Source organism: Mytilus trossulus, chromosome 8, assembly GCF_036588685.1.
Source record: "Mytilus trossulus isolate FHL-02 chromosome 8, PNRI_Mtr1.1.1.hap1, whole genome shotgun sequence".
NCBI lineage: Eukaryota > Metazoa > Mollusca > Bivalvia > Mytilida > Mytilidae > Mytilus > Mytilus trossulus.
In genome coordinates, this window is record NC_086380.1 from 12,103,419 (window position 1) to 12,124,747 (window position 21,329).

Consider the following 21,329-nt stretch of genomic DNA (forward strand, 5'->3'; position numbering starts at 1 on the left):
CGAAAGATACCAAAGGGACAGTCAAACTCAAAAATCCAAAACAAACTGACAACGCCATGGCTAAAAATGAAAAAAGGTAAACAGAAAAACAACAGTACACATGACACAACATAGAAAACTAAAGAATAAACAACACGAACCCCACCAAAAACTAGGGGTGATCGCAGGTGCTCCGGAAGGATAAGCACATCCTGCTCCACATGTGGCACCCGTCGTGTTGCTTATGTGATTACAAATCCGGTAAATAGTCTAATTCGGTAGGTCACATTCATGGAAGGGAAGGTGATTGTATTTACGAAGTAAGGAACATATCCGATATCATTTGTGAAACGGTAATTCCATAACGGTCAACCAACTCGTGATGGCGTCCGTAAAATTTACGAAGGGATGATTTCAACTTTACCATTTGGAACTCTTGGTTTAATAGCTTCCTTGTAAGCAGTACCCCTCTATCAAGAAAAATAGGGGTACAGCAGTGAACATTGTGTTTTGATCTTAATCACTATAAAAACAAACAGATGTGTAAACAAACATTCGATTAATAACACAATGACACAATGGCAGAATGTATTAAAGAAACACAAAAATGCAAATAGACAAAGCATATAAGCAAAAATGAAATCTTACAATACAAAAAATATTAGAACAATAACAGAATGTTAAGTAAGTAAGTAAGTAAGTAAGTAAGTAAGTTAGTAAGTAAGTAAGTAAGTAAGTAAGTAAGTAAGTAAGTAAGTAAGTAAGTAAGTAAGTAAGTAAGTAATGACTTTATCTGAAGTAGGTAACTTAATAAGTTTTTGCTAATCTTCCTTGAGGCCCTCACGAAGAACAAACAGTACAAATATTACAAAGCTTACAGTTTTTAACATATTATGTAAATGCTATATTCATGCTAACTATGCATTGTCAGTAGAAAAAGAGAAAAATAAATTAATATATATATATAATATGCCAAAGTCGAGGACATATAAACATTTAAAAACCGAATTTTATACCGAACCATACGTACAAATGCATTTAACACGGACACAATGATCTGCAATCGCTAGAACTCGCTGTGGTACTTTCCCACTAGCAGTCGAGCGAGGACGCTATAGAAACATTCAAATCGAACAACGAGTATGTAAAATGTGCAGTTCTGTATCCATTAAAGATGAGCAACACTGCATCCTATACTGTGATCGTTACTATGTTTTGAGAAATAAACTATTTACTTCAATATCACCAGATCCTGCTTATCCTCTACGCATAAATGAACTTCCTCCAAATGCTACCGTAAATGGACTGTTATCTAACAACAACAAAAGTATAGCGAACTTTATCTTGGACTGTGATCGTATCAGAAGAGAAATTATTTAACTATTTTACTTGAACTGTTGAATTTTCTTATAATTTCGACATTCGTCCAAAACTATGTGTTATCTATTTTCAAAATTTTAAACTTTAATTTGTCAGTGCATTGTAAGCCTATTTGGCTGGCTGTAATGTAATATTGTATTGATATGTATCTATTGTATATATACAGGTTGCACTATGATAAATCATTCATTCATATATACGAGTCCAAATTGAAAACTACGTTTAAACTTATGATTGCGTTGGATATAAATCGCAATTTTTATACGTGTGCATGTAAAACAAATTTCGTTGTAGAAGGGTCTAAAAACAGCACAATCAACATTTTCCAAAAGACCAAAAAAGTTGAAGAGTATATTTAAACAAAACGCATTTGACTAACAGGTCGAACAACTGATGTTCTTAAACCCTGCTGACTGCCATTGGCGATTGCCAAATAAAATTAATCACAAGATGTAACAAAATAGATCTTAATATAAATTTAATACAAAACAGAAAATAAATTTTAACTTGTGGCCACGATGTTCTATGCCACAAACATACGGTGTCAATATTTTTTTAGTACATCAGATCCGGATTTCGACAATAAATGTCTCTTCAGTGATGTTAGAAAAAGTACCCTCATTTTTAGAAAAAGTACCCTCATTTTTAGATAATCTTGAATTTTAAGAGTCAATATAGGATGAACGGATCATATAAACCGGAAGGGAAAATATGATACAAGCCCAAACGAAAAAAATATAAACGAGTCTAAATTGAAAACTACGTTCAAACTTATGATTGCGTTGGATAAAAATTGCAATTTTTATACGTGCGCATGTAAAACAAATTTCGTTGTAGAAGGGTCTAAAAACAGCACAAACAACATTTTCCCCAAAAAAGTGAAAAAGTATATTTAAACAAAACGCATTTGATGTTCTTTAACCCTGCTGACTGCCATTGGCGATTGCCAAATACAATTGATCACAAGATGTAACCAAATAGATCTTAATATAAATATATATACATGAATACAAATAATTAAAATATTTGAGTAAGTTGTTATAAATCATTTATAGTCAAGAAATCAACATATTTTTGTTTAAAAGTTTTTATTTCATTTAGTAGTTTATTCCAAAGTACTGATGAGCTATATGCAAAATATTTCTTCATTGAATTTGTGTTCTGTCGTACACCAGCTAAATTATTATTTGCAGATGACCTTCGACTTCTCTTATGTAGGTTAACAATTGGACAACAGTGTTCCTTTAAGTAATCAGGTGCTTTATCGTTAAGAATTGTATGAACATGAATACGTTTATGATATGAAATTTTAGTTTTTAAATTCAACCATTTTAAATAAATGTATACTAGGTGTTAGTATTGGTGCTTCAAGTATAATCCTTGCAGCTCTTTTCTGCATTTTAAGATTTTTTTTATATCCATCCTCATAGTTATTTTCCCATATTAAGCAAAAAAAATCAAATTTGAGCAGAATTTATGCATTATTCTAGATAGAAATGCGATTCGAGAAGTTTTTACATACATGTACATGGTCAATTTGAAATTACCATTCCACATTTTTGACAATATACACACCCAAAAGTTTCTGTATTTCAACGGGTGTGATTGGGTTATCTATCTTGAATAGATATATTCATATCATTCCCTCGCAAAGTCCGTTTCTTATTTGTTCCAATCAACATAGAAGTAGTATTAAAGGGATTTATAACCATCCTATTGTTGTTCAGACACCAATTAAATATGGTGTTGGCATCGTGATTTAGTGTTCTTTCTATCTCTTCCTTTTTTGTTCCATATGCATGGAGTATTGTATCATCATCATACATATCAACGGCTGTTATGAGTGGCTTTTAAAGTCATGCCATTTATGAATAAAACAAACAGAAGGGGAACTAAAATGAACCCTTGAACCCCATATTTGATACATTTAAAGTTACTATGTAAGAGGTTTAAGTATATAGTCATGTCAAAGGTAAAAAAAACCCAAAAAAAACACAAAACAGACAAATAGACAAAGCAAATTAATATAGCAATATTGAAAGATGAAATCAAAATGTATCACAGAACAATAACAGAATGATGGAGAAATATTGTACAGAACCATGTGAAATAGATACAACCAAAAACAGACTGAACAGTAACAGTAATATTCATAAATATAAATAAAAGAATACTTAAAAACGTTATTAAGATGATAGAAAAAATCAGTACCCGGAATCGATACACTCCAGAACATTGAGTGTTATTTGTTAAGATAGTGATACGGGATGTTTAACAACAAAGACGAGAGGTTCTTCGACATACCCTTGGTTTATCAACTTTCTACTCAGACAATTGTGACATTTTACAAAGTCTGAGTAGTTTCTGCATGCTCTTGAATAACGAATAAGTTGGAAAATGTTTACATCCCATATTCAGGTGAAATTGGTACATTGCTTCTTAGGTGGAGGAAACTTCAAAATTAAAATCGTCTAGTTTGTCATAGATTCTAGTACTGAAATGTTTTCGAGGTATAAGATAAAAACAGGGCTGAGGAAGCCGTGTCTGTTGTTCTTTTCTAGTTCTGGGGGATATATTGATGAAACCCAATCAGAAAAGTTTTGAATTGTTACTGTAAAGAACATCATTGATATATCTGAATGGGCAATTAAATGAACTGGCGTATTTGATCTTTATCGTAAGTGTGTTTATTTTAGGTTTTTATAAGTTGAAATCATTTTTTACTAAAAATAAAGTTTTTGAACACCGTTTATCTAAAATTAATCTTCTCTAGCCTCTGTAAAGCTTTCACTTGCATTCTATAAATGTCTACACATGTGTAATTCTTAGCCCTTTCAACAGGTAATTTATCAACATTAGATACATTTTCATACAAGTCTTTTTAACTTCGCCCCATTTTTGCGCCTGTTTCAAGTCAGGAGCCTCTGGTCTTTGTTAGTCTTGTCTTATTTTAATTTTAGTTTCTTGTGTACAATTTGAAAATTAGTATGGCTTTCATTATCACTGAACAAGTATATATTTGTTAAGGGGCCAGCTGATGGACGCCTCCGGGTGCGGGAATTTCTCGTTACATTAGAAACCTGTTTGTGCCCTTCTGTTTTTTTTTTTCTCTGGTCGGGTTGTTGTCTCTTAGCACATTCCCCATTTCCATTCCCAATATTATACTTACCCATTTCAGCAGCTAGCAGTAATACTGTTTTGTCAGTAAAGTCTGACTCTTGTTGTCTCTTTGATAATTCCCCATTTCCTTTCTCAATTTGATCTTCCTTGTGTGTTTAAATTCGTTTGACTTAGTTTTCTTTATACTTATTTGGAGCCTCCATTTATCACCGTAGTTGTATAGCTTATCATTACACTTCTGTAAACAATTAGCTGTTCCTGACATCGATAATAGGTGATTTGCTTACCATTAGCAATTTAGCCGTAAGGAGTTTCAAAACCAACATGTTGATAGAGAGTAGTTTTTCAGGTTTATCTCGTATGTCAAAAGTCTTAAGAATTCAGGCGATGCGCGATACCGGTTGCTTCAAGTTGGTCGTCATTGATGGCATACAACCAGATGTTTGTGTCCATTCTGTCCTTTGTAAAAACCATTCACAGCTTTTATATTGGCATACCATTTCTCATTCTAAGGATTCTTCTAGGTCTATGTGTAGGTTACACTCACAATGGGTAGCTTCACTTCATCTGAATTTGTCTGCTCCCCAAGGTTTATTGTGCAGGAGTACAAGATGAAAATTTACTTAGAGCAATGGATTTTTGTTTTGTTTGTAGGCTTAATTGTTCATGATTTTTTTTAATAACAACTTGTCATGTTGGCAAAACAAAAAGAAAAATAAGTGTACGATCAGAACGAAAATAAGAATAAGTTTCAACTTGCTTCATATTTGTATTTTGTTCAAGGTTGTATGCCATAGATCAGGCCGTTGTCTTTCTCATTTAAACTTTTTAACATTTGTCTTTTATTGGTCTTTTATAGCTGAATGTGTGATATGTTTTTCTTTATTGTTAAGGGGGTTCGCGGGTCTAAATCATTTATATAGGATTTCTCTATATTTTTCTATAAATGAACTTTATCTTAAAGTTAATAGAAAGATAAAATAAAAAAGTGGGGTCACCGTTCATTTGCGCTCACAATCTGCCTTCGAAAGAAGCATACATTTTTGTAAAAGTTTTTTTTTCTGTTGAAGTAATAAGAGAAATAAAGTTAACATCGAAATAAAAAAGAAATTTATTACAGAAATCGCTCAAATTTTACAATAATTTAGTTTAAGTACAGCTTATATGTAAATTATATTAAAAAATATAGGTCACCGATGAGTTGAAAAAGATATTTCAATTTTATAGCCAAAAAATGGCATTTTTTCCACCAAAGGGAGATAATTTGGAACTTTTTCAATGATGTATACATTTTAAAAGTCATCTGGGGCCAACACAAATTGATTGTTTTGAATGATTTTTGTACCATATGATATAGTAACAACTACAAAAGGTAACAAATAAAATTTGTAATGGAAAACAAATGTTTAATTTTTTTCTGAAATTTTTATATTATACCCTCGAGCCTCCTTAAAGACCGTATTGTGACCTAAATGTGGAAACTTCTATGTCATTTGTTATTTGGTGGAGAGTTGTCTCATGAGCAATTTAACCTATTTTTCATTTTTTTTATATTCAGATGAAATTAGTGCCTAAGCAAAATGTGCTATATTTTTCGCTTTGCTGTTAATTTGTTTTATTCAAATTGTAGGAAAAGGAACGATTGCCATAGATATAGAATTACCAAATGTGGATGACACTGAAACGAGAGCAAAGATATTAAACGAATTCAAGGATGAAGTGAATGAGGGTGACCTTAAGATTAAGTTCAGTGCCGCTATTACAGGAAGTATAATTATCCATTCAGACATTGACGCAGATGCTCTGATAACAGACACAAGTCTTCAAAAAGAATTAACATCCTTTATGAAAAGAATTCTTAATACAGGAAGATTACAAATATCTTCATTTCAATGGTTAGATGCTGTAATTTTTCTTGTAGAAGGTAAATTAACTTGTAAACTTGTGCTATTCCAAAACATTTTTTCTAACAAAAAAACAGAATTTTATTTCAACTCTGTGTGTATATTGTCAACCTCATACCTGTGAACGCATTATTATTCGTAGACTTTGCGGGTACAGGTATAACACGAAATAAGATATTAAACGAATTACAAATTTTCTTTGAGGTGTTATACCACCAAATCCAATATCCACGAAAATGGAAGTTTTCCGCAACCCACAAAATTGGTATCAAGAAAAATAAATGAATCCATAGTAGTGTATTATTGATGATTGACGCATGGCGTCTACATAATTATCACCAGTTGTACTCAGGTGGAGTCAGAAAAAGAAATATTATAGACAGTGACAGTACGATAACAAATATGAGGTTGACCTTTAAAGACAGGGAAGATTTTCGTCATCCTTAAATCGTTGTGATGTGGTTAGCAGTTGTTTAAACAAAAATGAATAAAGCATTCGAGAACCGAAGCTTTTTCAAATATGTAATACCCTTTATCAAGAAGAAAACATATGTACATTTTATACATCTTTCGTGATTTCTACAAATGATTCAATATTTTTGAGCTTGCTATTACAAAGTGAAAAAATCCATTAAACATCGTTTCTCACAGGTTATGTAAGTACTCAGTTAAAAACATCTTGTTCTGTGCGCTATTTGCTACAACATGCACAGTTAGTAGCTATGATGTTTTTTTTTTGGTTTTTGTTTTTCTATCATTCTTATGATAGTTTTCTCCTTCAAATTGATAACAACTCTATTATATCATAAAAGAAATATAACAAAAATACAGAACTCCAAATAAAATTCAAAACGGAAAATTCTTATGTAGTATTTCAGTTGATACTTACACATTAGTTAATCTAATATGCATCTTTTTAAAGGCAACATGGAATTAGACTTGAACCCATCTGTGGCAAAGTCTTTAAGGTTACAGTTCAATGTAGACATGGATGTTTTTGAAACGGATGAACAATTTGAATCAGAAATAAATGCATGTATGCAGCGAACAATCAAAAACCTGAATGGGAAAGGTTTTATCGGAGAAGTGATAGCCATAGTAGATTCTGGACAATCAGGTAAACATATTTACAATGTTTGCTTTTTTGTTTGATCATGACCATGCAAGAAAAACTTGTATACTCAGCTGGGTGGCCTAAATGTTTGACGAAAGTTTTTTCTTCAAATTCTGTAAAATAATAATTCCGGGTAAATGCTCTCTCATTGTGATTGAAAAACTGGTGGTTATATACTTTTTTTTTGTAAAATATGTTAAATTAACGAAATCATAGTTACGTTATATGGATTAACATTTTTCCTAATGTATACTAAAGAAATGTATCCTGTTGAACTTACTTGAAATAAAGTTAATACTAACAATGACCACTGCCCTTTCCTCAATCTTAATATCTATATCATTAACGGAAAGTTTACTACTAAAATTTATGATAGATCAAATTCTTTATTAACTTTGAGCCTTACAGTATAATCAAGTACATATACAGTGTATACATATGGCATATTCAGTCGGAATCCAGGTTGAAATAGAACAAAAGAATCGAAGCTCTCTATTAGAGAAGGCGATAAATGTTTACTGTATTGTTTACTATAGTGACAATTTTTTTTAAAGTTAAAAGAAACAAACAAAACTGCAATTTTCTTCTAAATTACGAGGTGTTTTATTTCAAAAACACCATTTGCATAAGTTTTCAATTTATCTAGTGCATAGTTAAGCAGAACAATTAGATATCAAGTCGACGACATGGGTATCTTTCAAGTTGGATGACAAAAATGCATAACCTCCGATTTTTTGGAAAAAATTACCACGGACGGAAAAGATATCAATCTATTAGTTCAGTAATTTTCGTGTCTCCCCTTCCATTATGTGACTGAAGAAAAAATTCCAAAAAATAGGTAACAATTGTATCGAAAAGAGAAAATCGAGTGCACCTTTTTATGTAAGGGCGTTTTTGAGGAGAGTATTTTGTCTTGATATCGTTCAAAGTAAGAATATTTCATACATCGTCTCGCTTCAGATTCTATCATTTTTATATATTATAGCAACATGTTGACTTTATAACACAAAAAAATAACAGTACAAAAAGATGAAATATATGGGTCAAGTGAAATACCTATCTAATGAGTCACAAAAACAGGGAAGGTGTGTTCGAATAGCTATTTTTTACTGAAAGTACTTGACGACAGTCTTACAAGTTGGATGATGAAAATGCATATCTTCGAAAAATTCTAATTTTTTGTGTGTGATAACTAGGGTTTATTGTCTTCAACCACTAAAAATATATAGTCTGCCCTTCCACGAAATATTTAATTAGATTTTTTTTAAATGTTTATGATTTTTCGAAAATTCCACCTGACAACCGATCAGACAATAGTTTTAAGTTGAATCAATGTAGACAAGATCATTAACTGATGCTCATTAGCTAATTGATACATTTGTCTTTTAAAATATAACTGACATATAAGGATCGTATTGGTGCAATGTGGATAAATTTATCGGTTTCCAAGAGCAAATTTGGTAGCGCGTCATCGCTACAATGGCTTCCATTTTTACGATTGTGAAAATGAACTGGCGTAATGGGGAGATAATTCTGACAAAGTAGGATCCTGACTGTATTACAAACAATATAAACAATATGCATAATAAACAATAGATGACGCCAGAAGTTTCATCAATACAAAATATCTTTTATTACAATAAACTGTTTCTTAATTTAAAAGAGAAATGTATATACTTTCCCAAGTTACAAAGCTGTTTTGTGTTTTCACCTGATAATGATTCTGTTAATTTAAAAGTTGATGGCCTAGACCAGTAATATTTTTTTATATATTTGTTTTCGCAAATCAGTATATCTTTTACATTGAACAATAAAATGAAATTCGTCCTCTATTACTCCTAAATCACAAAAAATACAATTTCTTTCATTTCTATTAGTACCAACATAACGTCCAGTTTCAATACAAAGATTATGTGAAGACAAACGAATTCTTGTTATACATTTACGAAAAAGTACAGGAATGCATTTCTGTAAATAAAATTGCAAAACTACATTTGTTACAACATACTTATATAATCTACACTTTGAAGAAGAATCTAATAAAAATTGTAACTCTTGGTTAGCTTGATCAAACAAACGCTGTTTTATCAAAGGTAAATATGAGCTGTCTACATTTGACAACCACTGATTAATCCACAAATTATTCATACCAAGACTATATATCAATCTTTTTACATACTTTGCCCAATTTATTCATTTTGAACAATTTAACACAAGTTCTTTATAACAAGACCTTAATATACAATTGTCACTATTTAAAATTTTGAACCAAAACTTAAGCATTCTATAATTACGCTCATACTGCAGTGGAAATCTACCTAATTCAAAATAGACCATCACATTTGAGGTCGTTCTTTTGACACCCAATGACATTTTGCAGTAGTCCAAATGGACCTTTTCTATCATAGGAGATTTGTGTACTCCCCATATTTCACACCCATACATTATTATGCTACTAACATAAGTATCAAAAAGACTTAGCATTGTAAATACATTTAAACATAATGATGATGTAGTTCTTCGCATACTGAAAATAGCTTTTCTACCTTGTTCTGCACAATGTGTCTGTGTATTAAGAAATTTACAATTATACGGTATTAATACACCTAAATACCAAAATTGTTCCACAATATCCATTGTTTGACCGTTATAGACCCATGTCTCATTAGGCCGTACAATTCCACCCTTCCTGAAAACAACAATTTTTGTATTTTTTTGTATTAACAGACAAGCCCACTTTTTTTTGTGTAAATTGACAAAGTATTCAACATTTCCTGTAAACCTTCTACTGTTTCAGACATCAAAATCATGTCATCAGCATACATTAACAAAAAATAATCTTGAAACTCTAAGGCACAATTGCCATTAGCAATAAATTCATTTTCAAAATCATTCACATAGAAAGAAAATAAAATTGGAGAAAGAACTTCCCCTTGCATTTGATACATACCCCATTTCCATTCTCAGTTTTATTATATACGGAAATCTTTATTTTGTAGTTATTGAAGGAACATTCACTATCAAAATTGGTTAAAATTCGAATAGGGAGAATTGGTTTCATAAATATTTACAAAACAAATACAAATAGTGGCTCAGGGTCCTTATTGTCCTGCAGAAATCTGTTTCATTTGTATAAAACTTGTTTTTCATCACCAGAATATTCTTTATACATATTTCTCGAATATATTGTAAATGTTGTAGACAATCCAGAAGAGACACTTCGTACGGACACAAGCAGGTCGAGTCCGATTATAGATAAATCTGTGGAATTTGAAAACTTGGGTAAAATAGTCCCAGGGACATCTGGTAAAGGTAATTGTTTTATATAGTCAGTCGCTTTTTTTATACGAACATAGTGTATGGTGACAAAAGGATAAGTAAAACCACTGATTTTGTTTAACCTATTCCATTCATTACATGTCTGATACATCAGTCGTAAAACCGTTATCAAAAACATACTAGTACCTGCTTTTTATTACATGGCATTTTTCATATCGCACGTATAATCAGCCCAAGCTTCAATATCAGCCCAAGAGCCGCATGGCTCGAGGGTTGATATTGCCCGAGGGCTGATAATATGTGCGATATTAAAAATTGACTGGTATTTACCTTTTCAACAGTAGAGAAAAATAACAGATTAATATATTGATCCTTTTACGTGGTTCTCAAATATGAATTCAAAGAGTTCAAAGTTCACGGACGTCAGACTCCAAATGTAGTACATTCGATATAAAATCTTGCTATTACTATGTTAAGAATTTCGGAATTGACAAATTAAAGCCGAAATTCACATTTGTCGAAGATTCAATTTAATCATCTTCTGTAAAAAGTTGTTGTCGTAGTATTTATTAAATTCTTGTAGTAGATTTCATGAATGTTGTTATATTTGATCCGACCATTAAACAGGAGTTGAATACATTGTCATAATTTATCTCTTCGTTTTCCATAGTTGTGGTATTGCATGTTAAATTCATCCGTTTTCATTTATAAAAGTTCGACTTTTTTAATCTGGAAATGTGTCCTGTACTTGGCAAGCAATTACATCTTCTGAAAGAAAACCGTTTATAAATATGTAACAAATACCTATGATATGAACACTACCAGATTGTTTTTATTTATCTGTAAAACAATGCTTTGACTATCATATTAATTTTTGTAAAACTTTGGGTTTTCATTTATATGCTGGACAATTAATTTAAGTTTGAACTTAATTATTGTTAACTGCATAATGTGCATGGATCGTGCGATTATTTTGATTGACTATTTTATTGCTCTCATCCAAACTAAAATTTAATAACGATAAAAAACTGAATCTGACGAGCTGAATTCAGTGAAATTCAAACCACCTTCCAGTTTAGTCAACATTATTTGTTTGTATTTTACCAAATGAGAACTAGTATGCTAAATACATTTTATATCATTGATTTTATTCTAAACTTTTCCAGTATTGTACATACTGTTAATGAGTGATGGTATCTTGATATAATAAACGATGTCATAATTGTTAAATGCCCATGTCACGTTAAAACTCTTAGACGAAAAGCAAAAATATGCTTTTGCCCTCTTGGTTATAAATTAAATTCCAATTCCAATAAACCCAAATATTTTCCTATGCAAATCCCAAATATTTATACATGTAATTTTATCAATATTATTTTTAAAAATTAAACCTGAAACTTTACACATAATTTCTAACTTTTGTTTGTTAATTTTAAAACCAGAAGCTTTACTTCGAATGTTTCATATATTGACTTTTAATATATAACCTTGAGAGTAACATCATCAACGTGTGCCAGAAAACGGTAAAATTGTTGTGTACTTTCTCGCCTTAAAATAACTGTAGGGTTCACCTGTTGTAACATAACAAAGAGCAAAACACCCTGTCAAAAACTATTGACAAATTAGCACGTAATTTATTTAAAAAAACGTTACATTTTATTGTGTTTATTATACCCCCGCCTTAAAAAGGGGGGGGGGGGGGGGGTGTATACTGTTTTACCTATGTCTGTCCTTCCGTCAGTCCGTCAGTCCGTCAGTCAGTCCGTCCGTCCCATGAATATTTTTCGTCGCATTTTTCTCAGGAACTACAATACAAGGATTTCTGAAATTTGGTTTGAGGGTTTATCTAAGTAAGCTATACCGTGTGATGCGTTTTTAGATTGATCACTTGACAACTTCCTGTTTACCGGACACTTGTATGATTTTACACATTTCTTCATATTCATTTATATGATAATTAAAATTATTTTCTGCAATATTTAAAATCTCCACTAACTAATTTTCTATTAAAATTTTTTCAGCTCTACATCGTAAGGTATTACTTGAGTTTCTAATTTCTATTGTATGTCATAGGAATGCCAACTCATGATCAATGCACAATTGCTAATCGAATACTCGTACGCTTCAGGAATATGATAGTTGCTATCCATTCGTTTGATGTTTTTGAGCTTTTGATTTTGCCATTTGATTAAAGAGTTTCCGTTTTGAATTTTCCTCGGAGTTCAGTTTTTTTTGTGATTTTTCTTTTTTTTAATGATTTATAATGCAATTTCAAAGCTTTGTCTTCGAAGTGTTTTAAAACCGTATTCAATGTGGATAATGATTGATTGAAACCATCAAGCATTATCGAATTAGGTGACTTTTGAAGGTTATATTTATTTTGTCAGAAGAAGTTCTTTTTCAATATCGACTTGTGGTCAATACACACTTACGATGTCAAGGTGTTTGCTATCGACTTCAAACTGAATTTAGATAAATCTACCATACAAACTCTTCAATTCTGTGACATAAAGGTTATACCTTGCACTAACTAGAAATGTTTAAACTCGTTTTATTGTGTCTGTATACGAAAATCAAATTCCCCATTTGAATGTTAAGATGATCTATACAGGCCAATGAGCCACCAAAGCCCAATTTATTTAATAATAAGAAACTAAAATATATGGTTGTAGTTGTAATTGAAATGAACGTAAAGTATGAAAAGACATGTCAATAAAGTTGATTTTGATACTAATTTAAATCTGTTTTTTTCAGATTTTTGCAATTCCGATATAGAGTTATGGAAAGAACAAGACGGTATGTTTGTTGAAACACCTGTTGTGAAAGTGATTGCAGAGATCCTTGAATCAGAACATTCTGTCTTAATAGTAGGTGAACCTGGTATTGGAAAGAGTATGTTAATGCACCATATTGCTCTTAAACTACAAACCAACATGAATGATATAATAATTCCGTGTTCAGGAATTCAGGACATATATAATTATAATTATCATATCAAAAACACGAGGATGACTTTTGTCGTGGATGATATTTTTGGACGGACTTCTGCAAGTTTGGTTGATATTGAATATATGATAAACAATGGAAACAATCTAAACCATATGTTGAAAAGGGGAAACGCAAAAAATAGTGGCGTCATGCCGATTCGATATTTACCGTGATGAAATGTGCCATAAATCATGTACTGTTTTCAAACCAAATATCATTAATTTGTCTGCAGAATATTCAAGGGAGGATAAACTAATTATTAGTACGAAGTATTTAAATGAAAATAGTATTCAGGTGTTGAAAAATCAAAAAGAAGAGTTTACCCCTCTGATGTCCTTTCTTTATTCCAAAAATAAACATTTCAACTTGACTGATTTTTTTAAACGTCCTTACGAAACATACCAAAATGAATGGATAAAGTTAAAATCAATTGATCCATTCAAATATTACTCATTATTTCTATGTGTTATTTATAATGGCATTATGGAAGGGTCTTTATTTGAAAGCTATAACGAAAATAATATAAAAAACAAATGTGTTTTTGAAGACATGTTTGAAATCTTCGGAATAAATCGGAGCACCTCTAGAAGAAAAATAAAAACAGTCTTGGACAGCTCTATTGGAATTTACTTCTTGAAAATAGGAAACGATTATAGGATTATACACGACCAACTCTTAGATTTTATATGTTATTATTTTGGTAACAATGACACAATGGTCAGATATATATTGCGTTTTTCAGACATCAGAGTTTTCAATGAACGGACACAACTAGAATCTATTAATGAACAACATAGTAAATTCACTATATTAATACCAAAGAGGTATGAAAAGGACTACTTTGAAAGAATAAAAAAAGATGTACAACTTGGAAAACTGAATCAATGCTTTTGTAATTCACAGATGAAACATGAAAAATATAGGGCTTTGTTTCTGAATGTTTTAAAGTCAAATGACTACAAGTTGCTTGTTGATCAAATATGTCCTAGACAAAACTTGCAACATCAGTTTAGACATAGAACAAATGTTGATGTTTTAAAAAGAAATGAAAATGAAAATTATGCATGCACTTTTCACAAAGATAATTTGGCAAAAGAACCTTTAATAATATCGTGCTTACGAGGATATTATGATTTAGTCCAATACTTTATTTCCAAAGACATTAATCAAAATAACGAGTTTTTATTTGATACACCCCTAGCAGCTGCATGTAGAGGAGGACATGAGAAGATAGTACTTTTACTTATGGATAAAGGATGGGATGTTATCAAGGCTTATAGTATGAGTGAAACACCTCTGACAGCTGCTTGTCGGGGCGGTAATGAGAAGATAGTACAGTTACTTATTGACAAAGGATACGATGTTAACATGACTAGTGGTATTGGTGAGACATCTCTGACAGCTGCGTGTAAGGAAAGAAATGAGAAGATAGTACAGTTACTTATTGACAAAGGATGTGATGTTAACATGGCTAGTGGTATCGGAGATACGCCTCTGACAGCTGCGTGTAAGGAAAGAAATGAGAAGATAGTACAGTTACTTATTGACAAAGGATGTGATGTTAACATGGCTAGTGGTATCGGAGATACGCCTCTGACAGCTGCGTGTAAGGAAAGAAATGAGAAGATAGTACAAATACTTATAGACAGAGGATGTGATGTTAACATGGCTAGTGGTATGGTTGACACACCTCTGACAGCTGCTTGTTGGGGAGGTGATGAAAAGATAGTAAAATTACTTATAGACCGAGGATGTGATGTTAATCAGGCTGACGGGAGAAAACAAACACCTCTGGTAGCTTCGTGTATGGAAAGACACGAGAAGATAGTACAGTTACTTATTGACAGAGGGTGTGATGTTAACAAGGCAAGTGGTATGGATGAGACACCTCTGACAGCTGCTTGTAAGGGGGAAAACGAAAAGATAGTACAGTTACTTATAGACAAAGAATGTGATTTTAACCAAGCTAGTGGTCTGGGCAAAACACCTCTGACAGTCGCTTGTCAAAGAGGGAATGAGAAGATAGTAAAATTACTTGTGGATATAGGATGCGATGTTAACCAGGCTGATGAACTGGGTGAGACACCCTTGACAGCTGCTTGTGAGGTAGCAAATGAGAAGATAGTACAGTTACTCATAAACAAAGGATGTGATGTAAACCAGGCTAGTGGTATGGGTTGGACACCTCTGACAACTGCTTGTCTGGGAGGTTATGAGAATATATTACAGTTACTTATAGTCAACGGATGTGACATTAAGACGGCAAGTAACATGATCTCACCTCTGACAGCTGCTTGTTTTGGAGGAAATGAGATGATAGTACAGTTACTTATGGACAGAGGATGTGATGTTAACCAGGCTCATGGTATGGATGAGACACATTTAATATCTGCTTGCCAGGAAGGAAATGATCAAACACTTATCGACAAAAGAGGTGAAGTTCACCAGGTCGGTGGTAAAGGGTATACACCTCTAACCGCTGCTTGTCTGGGAAGAAATGAGAAGATAGTACAGTTACTTATAGACAAAGGAGGTGATGTTAACCAGGCTAATGGTAAGGGTGAGACACCCCTGACAGCTGCTTGTATGGGTGGAAATGAGAAGATAGTACAGTTACTTATAGACAAAGGAGGTTATGTTAACCAGGCTTATGGTATGGGTGAGACACCTCTGACAGCTGCTTGTATAGGAGGAGATGACAAGATGGTACAGTTACTTATAGACAAAGGAAGTGACGTTAACCAGGCTAATGGTAAGGGTGAGACACCTCTGACCGCTGCCTGTCGGAGAGGTAATGAGAAGATGGTACAGTTACTTATAGACGAAGGAGGTGACGTTAACCAGTCTAGTGGTAGGGGTGAGACATCTCTGACCGCTGCTTGTTGGGGAGGTAATGAGAAGATGGTACAGTTACTAATAGACAAAGGAGGTGACGTTAACCAGTCTAGTGGTAGGGGTGAGACACCTCTAACCGCTGCTTGTTGGGGAGGTAATGAGAAGGTGGTACAGTTACTGATAGACGAAGGAGGTGACGTTAACCAGTCTAGGGGTAGGGGTGAGACACCTCTGACCGCTGCTTGTTGGGGAGGTAATGAGAAGATTGTACAGTTACTAATAGACGAAGGAGGTGACGTTAACCAGGCTAGTGGTAGGGGTGAGACACCTCTGAGAGTTGCTTATATGGGGGAGAAGGAAAAGATAGTACAGTTGATTATGAACAGTGGATGTGACATTAGCCAGGTTACTGATATTAGACATCCTCATTTTATCCCTTCTTTTCCTGGAAGACAAATATTCGATACAGAAATTAAAAAAACAAAATTCAGGACTAGCGGAAAAGATGCAAATTCCCCAACAACTGCTAGTAAGGGAGGTAATGAGAAGAACTTACAAATACTTGAAGACCACTCCTTGAAAAGGAAGGATCATATTTGAAGTTATCTCCCCGAACACTGTTTTTCTTGTTATTTCTTATACGTCGCAACCGTATAAGAAACCGACAAATTTATTTTACCAAATTGTTTGTTACATCATCAGGATGATTTGATTTATTTTGACCGAAGCTATCCGGAGACTCCATATGAGAGTTATCCCCCCATTTGTATATGATATAAGTGATATGCATTTCTAACTAGTAAACCATAAGTGATAGAGACCTGGGGACTTTTGATTTAAGATCCTTGGTCCAAAAAATGAAAGTTAGGTCAAGGTCAAAGGACAAGGTCATATTCCAAATTTTGATTTTTGTTTTTTTTCACTATTTTCATTAATCTTATAAGATATCGACACGTTACTTTTACTAAATTGTTAAATGCAACATGCCGTATCTTATAAATTTAGGTTTAAAGGGTGGTTAGACAATAAATGGGTGTTTTCGCCCCTCTAATATTTAGAATTATGCATAAAGTGATATTACTTATGAACCATACATATTACAGACCTAGGGTCTTTTGATTTGGTGTCCTATGTTTATGATCTTGAAATTAAGGAATAGGTCATAGGTTAGTTGGACGTTCTAGATTTTGACTTTTGCTTAACATTCATATTTATACATCATAAAGCCATTGAAACTGACATTTTCTACTGAATCTTTATATTTTTATATAAAAATAGAACCTTATTGGTGGAAGTTTTATTTGATTTTTTATTGTTCGAATTCTGATTGATTGCAATTGTTTATTTTTCTCTATAACAATAAAATTTAAATTGCATGTTTGGAATTGTGTATCCGTTTAAATAATCTCCGACGGAAGCTGACATGCTTTTGCAAGATTTGGTGTTAAATACGTATATAAACATTGCTAATATCTAGAAAGGTTTTTTAACTACTAGTAGATAGAAAATTGTCGTTTTTTGTTTTCTACATCAATTGCATTGAAAGTATCTTAATCAGTAAATGATAATTCAAAAGAAAGCCGAAAGACACATAACAAACGCACATTCAAACACAAAAGTCGAAAATAAACTAACAACTCCATGGCAGAAAAAATAATATCAAAAGACAAACAACAGTACACCAAACACAACATAAAAGACTAAAGATTGAGCTACACGAACAATACATATATAACGTAACCTCCTAAAATATCAATCAAACTTTGTCACATTAACTAAAAAGTAATGTTTGTTTGTATGATTAAAGTCCGTTAATGATTCTTAGAATATCCTTGAGGCATTTTCCTATAATTAAGACATGTCCATTCTGTGTTTTCTATTTATATCCACAAATGTTAACATAGAAGCTCAGTTCAGTAGAAGCCTTATTTTATGTATTTGTATATACTTAAATAAACATAAAAAAGAAAAAGATGTTTCGGAGGTTATTCTTGGGTCAGTTCAAATGGGAAGGGGTGTTACAAAGGAAGCTTTAATTCGAGTAACAAAGCTTTTTTTGTAGAACACCGTAGCCTCCTTGTTGAATTGTTAAGCTACCATTGGTGTATATAAGCAGGAAAGAATCCTTGCTCAGAGTAGATTGCCATAAGTCGACCGCAGACATAATACCAATGTACGTTACGTAGATATTCGAGATCGCTATCTCGTATATATTAGATATAATAGATAATATTACTAACTGTAATAAAGAACAGGTTGGTGCCTTGAAGCGTAAATAATTGTACATAAATGTACCAGGTTAACAAGCTCGTTCCTGACCCTGGACACGTCTATAATAGTGCAAATTTGTACTAGTTAGGTATCTTCACTTTCCCATGGAAAGACGTGGTATTGTTTTTTTACATATTGTTATTATGGCACCTTCAACGGAGTTGGGGTGACGTATTGTTATTCTACGTTTCTTTTTATGGCACCCTCAACGGAGTTGGGGTGACATCTTGTTATTGTTCGTTTCTTTTTTCTTATTATTATAATTATTCTTCAACACCTTTACAAATCTAGTTGTTCGATTCTTTTTTATGTCACCCGATCTACAATGTCGGGTGACATATTGCTATTCCTCTGTTTCTTTTCCCTATTATTATGGCACCCTAAACGGAGTTTGAGTGACATATTGTTATTCTACTTTTTTTTTTCCTATTTTTTTTCCTATTATTTTTCTTCCACTTTTTTGTCCAGGCGATTTCTCGGAACTGTATGGACCAATCCTAATGGAACTTTACAATAATGGTTACCACCATGTGCAGATTTGCAAATAAGGGTTGGCACCACCAAGATGGCCGGCGTTACCATGGAAACTGGTAAAATGCGAAAATTTTCAAAATTTGCAAAATGCTCAAATATTTCTAAAACTTTACAAAAATGTTAAATGGCATGTGTATATATCCGGTCTTTGACTTTGTAATTTTCAAAATTGCTGCTGTATCCTGGCAACGAGAGAAGGGTGTCATCCGTTATTGCTAGCAATTACAAATCTAGTTATGGCACCCTCAACGGAGTTGGGGTGACGTATTGTTATTCTACGTTTCTTATTTTCTTATTATTATGTCACCCGATCGACAATGTCGGGTGAGATATTGCTTTTCCTCTGTTTCTTTTTCCCTATTCATATTATTATTTTTCTTCAACCTACTTTTGTACGGCAGTTTTCTCAGACCCAATGGAACCAATCTTAATGATAGTTCACCATAACAAGGCCACTGACTTTAGAGTTGCAGTGCAACTTTGGAACTATAAAATGGCTGCCGTTACCATGGAAACAGCGAAAATGTGAAAAAAAAATCAAAATTGCAAATCCATTCAATCTTTCATGATAAGATCCAACTTGATGAAACTTTATGGGAATGTTGCCTGGCATGCCAAGATGTGTTGACCATATTTATAAATTCCAAAATGGCTGCCAATATCATGGAAACTGGATACACATTTACCATTACACACTATGGGAAATTCTTAAAAGTAGCATTTACTCACTTATAATGGTAGGTCAAATCCATTGAAACTTTTATGGTATGTTCCCTCCCATGTACCAATGTGGCATCTGTGATTACAAATTTTGGAATAGTCTCTGTTACCATGGAAATCAGCAAAAATGTTGAAAATTTCAAAAATTTCAAAATGCTTCAAAATTGATGAAACTCAATAGGATTGTTGACTGTCAAGTCTGCATGAGACTTTTGAAGTTGGAATTTCCAAAATGGCTACCGTTGCCATGGAAACTGCAGAAATGTCAAAAATTTTCTAAATCCTCCAAACTGAATGAAACTTGATATTATTGTTAACTGGCAGGTAAAGATGAGACTTTCGACTTTAAAATTTTCAAAATGGCTGCCGTTGCCATGGAAACAGCAGAATTTGAAATTATTCAAAATGCTCTGAATGTACTGAAAATATACAGAAACATGTATTGCCATGCATATATGTGCATTCACTGTTCAACAATTTTGAAATGGCTGCCGCTTAGTGGCAATTGGGGGAAGGGTGACATCTGCTATTGCTTGCAATGGCAATTCTAGTTTCTTATTCTTATTCCACAATTTTTTGTCCAGCTTAGTTCTCGGAACTGAATGGACCAATGTTGATGAAACTATAACATAATGTTGTGCACCTTACTTTGGAATTAAAAACATGGCTGCCATTGCCATGGAAACAGCAAAAAATCTGAAAATGTGATGATACATTCTAAAACATTAGTTTTTAAATAATTCTACAGACATTAAATGTTATGTCTTGGTACAATATTACGGGGAGCACAATATGAAGCAGCAGTATGACTTTGAAATTTTCAAAATGGAAACACGGGGCAAAAATATCAAAGTGCTCAAAACTTCACGATGTCATGGAAACAGCATAATAGTACAAAATTTAAAATGCGAACCTAACGCTATGAAAACCAATAGATATATCTGTTGTCATGCGTACATCTGCATTCACTGATGGAAAACTTCGAAATGGCTGCTGTTTAGTGGTAATTGACGGACCAGGGTGACATCTGCTATTGCTTGCAGTGGCAATTCTAGTTATTATTATTATTATCAGGTCTTTCCACTTTTCCAGGGAAAGACCTATTGATTTTCTTCTGATTATTGTTTTCTTCCTCTTCCTATTTTTTTTTACCTTCGCTGTTTCATGTTTCACAAAATGTCGCTTAGATATTTGGAATATGATAC

General features: G+C 32.8%; 1 protein-coding gene across 1 annotated transcript in view; it reads left to right on the forward strand.

Annotated features, from left to right (window-relative positions):
- The window catches only part of LOC134727340 (uncharacterized), a 38,552-nt gene extending 20,045 nt beyond the window's left edge, over nucleotides 1-18,507 (forward strand). The window contains exons 5-9 of the mRNA XM_063591718.1: nucleotides 6,110-6,403; nucleotides 7,306-7,500; nucleotides 10,699-10,809; nucleotides 13,531-13,926; nucleotides 13,958-18,507. Of these exons, the coding sequence (XP_063447788.1) occupies nucleotides 6,110-6,403; nucleotides 7,306-7,500; nucleotides 10,699-10,809; nucleotides 13,531-13,926; nucleotides 13,958-17,199 (4,238 nt within the window). The 3' untranslated portion in view covers nucleotides 17,200-18,507. The remainder of the gene's footprint in view (nucleotides 1-6,109; nucleotides 6,404-7,305; nucleotides 7,501-10,698; nucleotides 10,810-13,530; nucleotides 13,927-13,957) is intronic.
- The last annotated feature ends 2,822 nt before the right edge of the window (nucleotides 18,508-21,329 follow it).